This window comes from Pezoporus flaviventris, unplaced genomic scaffold, assembly GCF_033815535.1.
Source record: "Pezoporus flaviventris isolate CSIRO_AGI_PZ_B2104156 unplaced genomic scaffold, CSIRO_AGI_Pfla_v1 ptg000212l, whole genome shotgun sequence".
NCBI classification, from domain to species: domain Eukaryota; kingdom Metazoa; phylum Chordata; class Aves; order Psittaciformes; family Psittacidae; genus Pezoporus; species Pezoporus flaviventris.
In genome coordinates this window covers 1,727,279-1,739,416 of record NW_026892760.1, presented here as the reverse complement: position 1 = coordinate 1,739,416, position 12,138 = coordinate 1,727,279, and the positions used below count along the sequence as shown (strand labels likewise).

Below are 12,138 nucleotides of genomic sequence, written 5' to 3'. Positions count from 1 at the left end.
TAAACCAGTGCTGGTAACTGAACTATTAACTAACCAACTATGGCTGAGCAGAGTTTGTGTGGCACCAAGGCCTTTTCTGTTTCCCACCCTGTCCCCTCAGCTAGTAGGCTGGGGTGCACAAGAAGTACAGAGGGGACAAACCTGGGACAGATGACCTGAACTGACGAAAGAGACATTTCATACAGCATCTTGCTCAACAATAAAAACTGAGGGGGGGGACGGGACTCAGTGACTGGCTGGACATTGGCCTACTTCCCTTGTATTTTTTCCCCTCTTTCTTTTCACTTAATAATATGAATTTCCTCACTTTTGCTCTTCCTATTCTCTGCCCAGTCTCGCTGGGAGCAGGCAGTGAGCAAGCAACTATGTGGTGTTTAGCTGCTGGCTAGGGTCAACCAATGACAGATATAGAACAGTATAATATTCAGAATAATTCTACATGCAATATTTTGTGTGTAGTTCAGTATGAAAGTGTCTTAAGCTACGAGTAATATGTCCTTAGAAACTCACTTGTTTTGTAGATTGGGATGCTGTAAGGATGTGACCCAGAGCATTACACCAAAAATGAAATGGAAAATCTTTTCTGAAACAAGTTAGTTTCCTAAAGAAGCAAAATTATTGTGAAGATCTTGCAGCTGTCTGTGGGAAACAAGATCTGAATTTCACAGAACTGAATGCTGAGTTTAAAGAACTTCTCTGCTTTTGTTGTAGAGCAATTATTGCTGGCCTAGGGTTACAGCAGAACCTAGTGCTATAAAAGGTTGAGAAAACATTACCACCTCAACTCAAGATCAACAAGACAAACCAGAATGAATGGACAATATCACACAGAGATGATTTCATGCTCTGTTTCAGCAGCTGAAACAAGCATTCAAGTTTCTTCAATGAAAGTAGAGTTATTTGGTCCTTACTGTTTCCCTAAAAATGACTTTTAAAATACTTTCAGTAATAAGGTTTAAACTGAGCTCACAGCCTGATTGCTGCATGTCAGAGAAAAGGAAAACAATTCTATAGCAATTTAATTTAATATATACGTTTATATGCTATTTAAGTTACCTCAGCTAGCTCCTTCACTTGAAAATACGCACCTCCTAGCCATAACTTTTTTTTCTACCAGAAACGGGACAAGAGTGTAGACAAGAAATAAAGACAAGACAGACTACTGCAATAGATTTGTCTGGCCAAGGGCTGTAACATGTAGCATTTTGACCCATGGGAATGAGTTAGCCTCAGGAGGTTAACTCAATTCTTACAGTCCCTAGAGATCACGTCTTATTTCACAGACTCCAGCAGATGCCCTGAAAGAAGAGTGTAAAGCTCTGGTGATATAGACCAGTCTTATCTTCCTCTGCCAATTTCAGTATTCAGTACCAACTGAGAATGCTACTTGCAAATATTAAAAAAAAGTGACAATACCATTATTTTTGCCAATGTCACACAGTGAGAATAACAGAATCATTTAAATTAAAAAACACTCTAAAGATCATCAAGTCCAACTGTTACCCTAGTATTGTCTAGTCCACCATTAAACCATGCTCCTAAGTGCCACATATATATGTCTTTTAAGTATTTCCATGCTTACTGACTTGACTACTTGAGTCACAGAGTATAAAAGTGGCCTCAGGATTTCAGTATTTGAACACAAACCTCAGCTTCCTGGCATTTAGAACTGCAGACCCCAAACCCAATTAAAATGCAATAAGGCAGAGGCATATTAAGGTACAATGACAGAAATGAGAAACTGCATCTAATTTTATAATCTGATTCCTATCACAGGTAAGATTTGAGTTGGTTCAACTATGGTAGCTTAAATTGTGTTATTCCTCCTTCCCTGCTCTTAGAACACTAGAGAAAGTTTTAGACTGTTTTCAAAACCAACCATATTTAAACAAAGATGCAGCAGTTGACTTATTCTGGCCAATGACAATGTAGTTTATATTTCTGTAGATAAGTACACAACACGTACTTAAGAGTGTATTAAAATATCCTTTGTGATGCAAAATTGGGGGGAGGGGAGGGGTGTTTACTAGTCAGCTTTTACACTATCTCTTTTATAATCCTCTCTTGGTAACTGTTTAGCTATAGCAGTTTCATTTATGCCTGAAATATTTTTTTAAAAATCTGCTTCTTTTCACAGCACTCATGTGTTTAACATGAGTTTAAATAAAATGAAGCCACACTTACTGTGTCATCTGGACACCTCATTTATAGAACATACAGCATATATTTACTGATACGAGGGACATTTGGCCATAAATAATAAAGCTTTACAGTGATCTAATCTCTCCTTTACATTAAGTTTAATACTGTCAGAAACTTTAGTTGTAGACCAACCTGTTTTCAGACTGATGCTTCTTTTTTAAGTATCAACAAATATGCCAAGTTTTCATTGTACTGTTCCTAAATTTTCAGCACAGTACCATGTTTTGTGACCTACAACAGGGAAAAAAGAATAGTTTTCTTTATAGCAGAGAATAAGTTGAAATATGTATAATCAGTGTGGCATGACAGGCAGAGTATTTCTGTCAAAATATATTGGTTTCTAAAATTATATTTATGTGAAATAGGCAATGATAATAATTTAAAGCCCTATTTACTTCAGCATTTAAGTCCTACCTCATTTACATATTTTTTTTCCCCTGCTGTAAATTCTTTGGTTTCAACAGAATTACCTCTGATTTACACAGGTGCTAGCAAACCCAGTATCATTACTTTAAAATACCATATATTACAGTTATTTATACAGAGAAAAAAGAAAAAAAAAAACCAAGCACTGACAGACATTAGAGCTTCACACACATACAGTAAGAGATGCCTGGGTTCTCATAAAGTTTATTATCTGAGCAGTTAGGGCAGACAAAGTCAGCAGTTGCGATGTCCAGTTACACTGGACATCCCCAAAAAAAGAATGTTCAAGGCAGACCAAGAAACACTGAGGTGAAGCAATACTCCAAAGGTCACACAGCAGGTCAGTGACCATGATGTGAAGAGCAACAAGATTTCCTGTTACTCAGTTCAGTGTCTGAGCTTATGCTATCTTTCTGCAGAAGCACGCACAAAGCATGAAAGGTATAAAAATGATAAAGCAGATGCCATGTGTGAGACTACTGCATTGCTGAAACAAACGTCCTTAAAACCTATTTTAAGAGGTCAGCTCTGGCATTGTTTATAATCTTTAAAAATACACATAACTATTATCAACTGTGCTTTCATAAAATACTGTTGTTGTTTTTTAAGATTCCACTCTCCCAGAGCTCTTCCCACCTCTCAGTAGCTCTTTCAGCACTTACACTGGGGAATCCCCTCAACTCCCACCTTTTTAAAATTACTGTGGAGACTTCATAAGGCTCTGCATATGGGTGGGTTTTGTTGTTCCTGGTTCAGATTGCTTTCCTAATAATCTGATCAACATACATCAAAGAATTACTTCTACATGAACTCTTAAATAAATCATTAAAGGAGACCCTTATAATCTTTTACAAGTTTTGCTACTTTTGCTGTGATTTTGCCAAAAAGTTCTCCAATCACTTCACACCCTGAACCTTCATGATATACTTTGTAGTAAAGTATCCATCCCCCAAGTCTTCCAGTTATCCCTTTTTCCAGTCAACACCGTTTCCATCTTATAGACCCTAAACTGGTAATCATTTTTAAAGAAAGCATCCTGCTGACTCTCTCCACATTATGCATAGGGCTGAGTGTCAGCTTTAGAAAGCAGTGTCCCCAAGCCATTTAAAGGAATCACAGGTGGATCTATACACTGCACTGCAGTCTCCAAGTAGCTCCCAGCTGAGCCTGCTGCAGTCTCATTCTCTGAAAAACTTGATTTATTTTTTTTTCCCTGAAGCAGAAAAGGAAGTTATTTGCAAGCTGGTGAAAATAGCTTCCTGTTAGCTCAAGTTTGTTGGATTTGTTCACACAGTAGCTACTATTACAGTCTACTATGTCATCTATAGTTCCCAGTCACTGTCAGAACAATGAGAGAAGGACTAATAACAAAATCACCTGTCTCAGACATGCATCTACACTTTGCATGAGACATATATGCACAGCTACAGGAACATGACACACCTTGCAATTTAGTTACATAGTTTGAACCGTTTAAATCACTTCCACTGAACTCTTAATACGGAGTGGGATATAACAAATCATCATATTTTAAGGTATACCTGCTATCGTCTTTACCTATCACAGTCCCATCCCAAAGTGAAGTGCTACCCTTCTAAGCCTAAAAAAAAAAAAAAAAAAAAGAAAAAGAAGGGTATGGAAAAGTTTTTAAAATCTATTTATTCTTTATTTTTGCAATCAAGGTTTTATCCATTAAGACGTCTACATTATATGTTGTTTGTGTCACGCTATATGCATCACTAACCATATGCCTTCTGTATACTATAGGAGTTCAGCTATTCACTTCATTCATTAAAATTCACAGGGCCTATTATTCTGTTTACAGTCTAATAGATATTCACTGTCACTATTCAGGCCTTTGATTCAATTTGCCTAAATCCCAGATGCAGAGTAATCCTGATGGAGATTATATTAATTTATCACCAATTTCTTCTCAGAACCAAGAAAGGTTGGTATTTCATAATAAAAGCTGTGTTTCTTCTCTTTTCCTAAAGCAGCATGCACAGCAAAAAAGAACCAATAAATGCTTGATTTTTTTAATGGTGACTTTCAGTTACGGAAATTTTGCTTTGTGTATAGAACACCTTCTCTTAAAGGTGTGTATTCTGAAGATAGGAATATGGATTCTCATCACACTGGAACACATCCCTGTAAATAAATACTATGTTGATTCTGACTGAACATAGATTGGCTGACTTGTCATCTACTCAATAGAATACGAAATAATCGCTCTGGATACACTTTTCTAGGTAGAGAGTTGGCAGTTTGGAGTGTAATAAATGAAATATCTGTTGGCTTTTAAGTGTTCCCAATTGGGAATATTTTCTGACAACTTGAAGTCATATTATATGTGTCCACTTTCAAAGCAAAACTGACAGTGCTGACCTACATAAGTGATACTATCTGCTGTCATTTGCAAAATGTCCCAGTAACCCACTGAAGAAACCTTTGTTTGATCAATACTCCCAAATCAGCTTGGTTCATACACAATTGTGTAAATTTCCTAAATACAATTTTTCCAATTATAAAATTTTACAATTACTTATTATGCTTAGCATTCTTAGATGAATGATTATTCAAGTACCGTTCCACATCTGATCTGAGTACCCTTATAAAAAGCATGTTCTGCACACCCTGAGCCAGGCAGAAGTTGGAGCAGTAGTATTGCCAAGAAAACTAAATCCTCAGGGCTTAAGAATACTTTCACTAATGGAAGCAACCTATAAAGAATATTCCTTACATCTCACAGTAACTGGACAATTCTGAAAGTCCCTGCAAGGATTTACTTCTGTCCAAAAACCTGACTTTGTAGCTGGAGGTACAGGCAGTAACAGTTTATTTGTGTTGTTCTTGTTGGAAAGGAGCAGATAAAAACCAACAGAATATTTCCCAGATATTTGAGCCTCCCAACCCAATTACTAATTATCTCTCTTCCCCTCTGCCTCATCTCCCCCTCCTTCCCCCCTCATTTATTTTGAGATACAGGGCAAATAGGATGTGATCTGCATATGGTCATTCTGAGAAGAACATGTTTCCTGGCAATGCTCTATCTTTCCCAACACAGAATAGTTGAAGAGAAAAAGACAACAATGGTAAATAACAGGAAATTGCCGAATGACATGAATTTTTTAACATGAAAGTGGTGAGTTAATTGGACTTATTCTGTGCAACAGGAAGAAATTTGGTGTGACATTTTCAATTAGCACTGCCACTAAAGGGCAGTCCCAGCACCTCTAGCCTGCAACCATGTAAACATGTCCTTATTCTGACCCTCTGTGGTACACAAAAGCTGGTGCTCTGGGTTTTCAAAAGGTTAACATGCATTTTCATGAGCTAGCTCACAACTGACCCATACAATGTTTATGACAACATTTCATAAATGGAGGAGGGAAGAAGTTTCATATTGGCAAAAATGAGCAGTGACAGTCACTCAGAGGTGACTTTTTTACCTTAAACTGCATATTAAACTACAGCCCAAGATAGCAGTGAGAAAATATGCCATGGCACAGTTGATGGGAGGTTTCAAGATAAACTGCAGAAAGGTAAGAGTGACTGACATACATACATTGGGATCTAAGGTAAGCTGGCTGAATGACAAATAGGTGGCAGAATTTCACTTGACCAAGCAGAGGTGAAAAAAGGCCTCTGATGTGTGGCTGCACGTAGCTGTATGTCAAACAACAGAGCAAGGGGGAAATGCACCTAGCTTAAGCCCTGCTCTGAGTAGCAGAAATAAGGGCAGATGTCTTAAGAGAGTGTTAGATCCCTAGGCAGATCCACTATGCTTGCCAAGTAAACTGCCATGGGTCTTGATTTTGGCAGTCAATTCTATCAGATGGTTATACTGGAGACCTATCAAGAACAATGCCAGAACAGACCAGATGTGAACTGTGTTTCAGTGGGTATCCTCTGTGGAGGGCATGTAAGTCTCAAATTACAAAGGCATTGTGGAAGTGAGAAATGCATTTAGCTGACTTTGAAGCATCTAGCTGCCATCACCTATTTATTGAAACTGCAGTTGAATATAGGTGCCTTATCAAAACTTCAAAATGTCATCCTCAAGTTCAGAAAACTTCCAGTATTTTCATGCTAGTGCAGATGTCACCACCACAGACTAACTTATAAAAAGTAGTTTTGCTAATGTACAAGCTGAATGGGACAGACAACACTACTGAGGTCTGAGCTTACAGGGATCCATAACAGCAATATGTGGTCAAAGTTTAGGTGACCTACAAATAACCACTAAAACCCCACCAAATACAGTAATGCAGGAAAACAGAATTCCCGCAGAATTAGGCAGGATTTTGGACCGTTTCATAGCAAACTATTATGTTCTACCTTATTTTCAATAGACATCCAGTCAAGTAGTCTCATAGTGGTTTTTTAAGTTTATGCAGTGGCTGTATGTATTGTCACAGGTACTACAAATTGTACAACAAAAAACATTATGCTCTGGTTGCTGTGCTGCACATAACTGGCAAGATCTGGCTGAGGATCTGATAATGCAGTACATGTTATATAAAATACTGACCAGTGGTGCACTATAGAAATTGGATGAATGGTTCAAAGAGAATTTATGGTGCTGTTGGAATTTGGATGGGATAAAAACAAGTAACTGTAAAAAAGGCTTCTGAAACACGCTCAGAGCCACCTGGTCCCTCTTGCAGGTACTTCGTATTCTTTTGTAATAAAAATGTTTTATTTGGCCTAGCTTACATTATACTTACAGCCTTAGTTTCATTTGAGATGTAACACCTGATCCCTATATCACTATCCAAGTCCAATAATGACTTATACTGGATACAGCAACTTTTGACTGTGAATATTTCTTCCACCATTGGTAGAAACAATTTTAGTTAGTTGGGTAGTTGTCCCAAACTGAGCTCTCCATAGCAATGAAATGCTTTATTGTACATTACAAATATGTGGTTAAGCAGTAAATCACCAGTCATATCCTCTAATTTGATCCAGTGTTCTGTATCAGAGGTTTCTCCCCCAGGTTTTGCAACTTCGTATATTGATCCAAATGGATTCAAGATCCTGTGGTTCTCAGTTATCAATAACTCTAAAGGTGAGTAACAGTGTCTGCTATAAACAGAAAGAGCCACAGTCTCTTCTTTGAAGTTTCTCTGTTGTCCTATAATTAGCTGTAACTATTAATTAGCAACATGGAAATGATTTAATTGTTGTGTGTTAAAAAAAGAACTATATAATGTCACAAGAGACATGGAACAGCTAGAAAAGTAACTGCACTCAACTGATTACACCTGCACTCAGAAAAACAAGTAAGGCTTGTGAGGTGGTCAGAATAGCAAGCAAAGACAAGAGCATCTTACAAATATATTAAATACGTTAAGCAACAGATGGTTTAAAATTGATCTCTATACAGAAAAACTTATTTAGTTGAGTTACTGAAACTTGAGTGAAGACCAAGATCAGGGAAAATTAACATCTACCTGGAAGGAGAGAGAAGAATGAGATAGAGCAGACTTCAAAGGACAAGTTGGTGCAGGAAGGAGTACTACCACTTACCGTGCCACCTCAACCTTCCTATGTGGGTTATAGCAACAGATACGTAAGAGGTATTTTTAACAGGATTTACTCAATATACTACAAAATTCCACAGAAACACAGAGGATTTTCAGCTATGTTTTTTACAGCGTTATACTGTGAATAAAATCTGATTTGAGAGAACTCCATTTTTTCCCCATAAATATTTACTACCTAACTAAATGAAGCAGTCTACTGAGGAACTTACGGATCTTATTTTCAAAAGATCATTCTGCAGAGGAACAGTAGTCAGCAAAAATGCTACTTCAAATATGCATGCATATTCTTTTATCCAGGCAAGAAACTACATATTTAGCCTTATTAGCCAAATGTTATTATTTATAGAGAAACTACATATTAACATACTTTTCACATACAGTAGATCAATATGGTAACTAGACAGGCAGCTGTCTTATTCAATGATGAATGAACTATCATAATAGCTGCTAATAGGCAATTTTCCTCATTAAACTGCTTTTGAGAATAGAAGATCTTTTACTTTCTCATTTTCTAGTTTTTGACAAAATTTTTCATTTTGGAGTACGTAAAGTATCGACAAGAAGACACTTGTCTATCTCTTTTGCCTATAATAGCTACTGTAGTTTATTCAATAAAGTCATTCCAAAATTAATAGCAGTCTGAATGGAGACTGAGTTGCACCTCTCTGTCAATAACATAGCAGTATTTCATTAAAAAAAAAATAATACATTAATACAGGCTTTCCCATACTTTGCCAAAAATAAGCATGCAGCTGTGAAAAGAACACTCATCTTTTAACTCTCAGAGAAAACAGTCTGTTTGAGAAAAAAAGCACATTTTCCCCTATGAAAATATAAGTTTGTTCAATAATAGGCAAGATACTTCAAAATCACAGAGCATAATGTTTGGTTTTGCACCACTTTCCCAAGGGTTACAAACCAAGGCAAGCAGAAGATAGCCTGTATTTTAATCACAACCTTAAAAGCCAAAATAATTAATTTTTTAAATAACAGGCACATTTTTTTTCATGAAAGTCAAACATCATTTTCACTTTAGATATTTTAGTTTATAAATTCTTTAAATTCAGGATTTAAAGAGCATTCAACATTGTTCAGTCTTCTATTTATGTGAATTTTGCATTTCAGGCCAACGCCAGGTCTGAAAACTGCCATGTAGATAGTGACTTGTTATCTGATGATGACAGAATGAAGGTAAAATGTACAAGTACTTAAGTTACTAAATTTCAATCCACACTGGGAAGTTACTAATGAAGAGATAACTACATATGCTTTCTTTTTATAGTGCATTAAAATACCACTACTATTTACTTCAGATGCCATCTGACTTGCTCAAACAACTTGCTCAGACTCAGACGTGCTCCATCCCTGGCAGCTTTCAAGGCCAGGTTGGACAAAGCCTTGGGTGAGATGGTTTAGCGTGAGGCGTCCCTGCACATGGCAAGGGGGTTGGAATTAGGTGATCTGAAGGTCCTTTCCAACCCTAACTATTCTAGGGTTATATATTTATATACTAAATTCAAGATAGATATATACTGAATAGGCATTGCAATTCTTAGTTACTAATGCATATTTCAGAAAAATAAGGAATATTTATATTTCAAAATTAAGATACAAACCAGACTAGTCATTTTATAGAACTACATACTGAAGTAGTATGATGAAGCAATCTGTATAAACCACAGACACAGTATTCTTGTGTGATGCACTGTAGCAGATTATAACCAAAATAAGGAAATAATATTCTACATACTGCTCTTAAAACTACTTTCAATTTTGCAACATAGAAGCTTCCTTATTTAATATTTCCGCAATAAAAAGCACATGAATGTGGAAAATGAGGTAATTCGCACTAATCAACAGATATGAATTATTTTCTTAAATATGTCAGGAATTTTTTTTTTGGCAGAGTAATTTGTTACATAACTAAGTATTTTTTTCTTGAAAACAAGTACACTGGCAGTCATATACACCATGATGACCAATAAAAATTATGGAAATCTTCAGAAGTCTAGGGGAAAGATACCTAGAGCCATTGACTCTTCTCCCTGTTTAGATCAGTTCAGAACTGAGTTGCAGGAACTTCAAAAATTGCTTCAGAACAGGGAATGCACCAAAGATTACCCTCATTTAATCTTTTACATTTTGCTTTCACTCAAGAATACTTTTATTTAGGTGAACACTTAAAAGAGAATCAAATCTCAAACCTTCACAAATGTCATGAACTGTTCTACTTTGTCATTGGTGAGCAGCAGCTGCTTCTGCACAGTTTCCAAAGCCTGTCTGCTTTGTTTAGCCAAGCTATGTAGTTGTTGAGATGCAGCAGTCTCAAGTTCAGCCATGGCACATTCAGTCTCAGTCATTTTGCTCTCTAGATTTGTAAGCTTGTGATCCTGAAATATATTTGCGGAGAAATGGCAGTGATATATTAAAAGCTGATATCCATGTGCCACAAAAAAATGAACGAACAAACCAGCCTCCCACACAGTGGTTAACATCACAGAACATTCTATTTGCAACACATAAAATGTAATTTCAACAGAAAAAAATATTTCATTTTCAGTCATCACATCCATGTTTCAGTCTCTAAATTTCAGTGACGTGACAATTAAATCAGAAAAACACATTACTATTATTCTGCTTTTTTTTCCCTTTCTGTATTTAAATAGTCTAAGCTGGTGACCTTGCAACTTTCCATTTGAAAGTGAGGTATGAAGAAGTTCTGAAGTGGAGCTATCATAACTCCAATATACCTTTTTCTCCAACTCATCTTTAGCCTTGTGATACATCTGCTCATATCGAGACTTCTCTTTTGTAGCTACATTAAGTTTTTGTTTCAGTGAGTCAATGGAAATTTTTTTGTTCAAACAGTCTTCAGCCAGTGCCTTTGCCTGAAATAATGAATGGACAAGAGCAATTTTCTATTAAGATACAAAACTCAAAAATGAAAATCAAATAAAAACTAAGCTTACCTATACTGCACATATTATATAAATAATTTGATTAAACAACCTTTTTCTGAAATTAGTCTTTAACAAAGAAAGATTGCATACAATCCTGTTATATAAAGTTTTGACTTATATTAAGTGTAAAGAAAAACTCTTCATGTGTAGAGTGGTTTGTTTATAAAAATTGTGCTGTCACAGTGCCTGCAAAAGGGAGCAAACCACAACTTCCAGTCATTTTTTCTATCAGAGGTAAAAACATTAGTCAAAACTCAGCTGAATAAATGGTAACTGTTTGCAAGCTAATAGTCTGTAAAGTCTTTTAGCTAATTATTATCATTTTGCCATACAATGAAAACACTGATTTTGGGTAAAATGAAAGAGACCAATGCTCCTAGAAAATCATTCAGGTCTTCTGACAGTATTAATCACATTTTTTTTTCCTGGCAATACTGAGTAGCAGGGAATTTCTTTGATCTTCTGCCGAAGATAACGCAAAATTTATCAAGTTGATTTTCCATGTGGAATAATCAAATTAATGTATAGAATTTGATTCTCTGGAATCTGAGAAATGCAGCATATAAAATACTCAAAGAACAGCATAAAAATACATCAAAGTATGTAATGCCAATCTAGATCTTTTGTCTGAAACCAAACCCAGGTATTTATCTTGTTTCTTACTTTATCTCCCTTGCCTACTTAAGCTCTCGCTCTCTGGCTACAGATTTCTTACTAACATTGTATCTTTGCCATGGAGGGTAAGACAGAAGCTCTCTCTAGAACTGAAAATGCTATATAACTGCAAGCAAAGATGGTGCTTGTGATATACAATAAGCACCCACATTCTAGGAAACCAAAAGCGAACTAGTAAATTGTTTCTCTCTATTTTGGGGTCATAAGCTGCATAACCTCTCAAACAAATATCATAGTCTTTTTGCTTTAAAGGCCAAAGTGCAGTAAGTTGGTTGGATAACATAAAAATATGCCAAAATATATACAAGTTCTTCTAGCTTCACTGA

General features: G+C 36.2%; 1 protein-coding gene across 3 annotated transcripts in view; it reads right to left on the bottom strand.

The window, feature by feature from the left end:
• Window positions 1-12,138, bottom strand: part of CNTLN (centlein) — a 197,690-nt gene that overhangs the window by 14,715 nt on the left and 170,837 nt on the right. For all 3 annotated transcript variants that reach the window (XM_061441239.1, XM_061441241.1, XM_061441240.1), the window contains 2 exons: window positions 10,928-11,065; window positions 10,382-10,567 (listed from right to left, as the gene is read on the bottom strand). In XM_061441239.1, coding sequence (XP_061297223.1) covers window positions 10,382-10,567; window positions 10,928-11,065 — 324 coding nt within the window. The remainder of the gene's footprint in view (window positions 1-10,381; window positions 10,568-10,927; window positions 11,066-12,138) is intronic.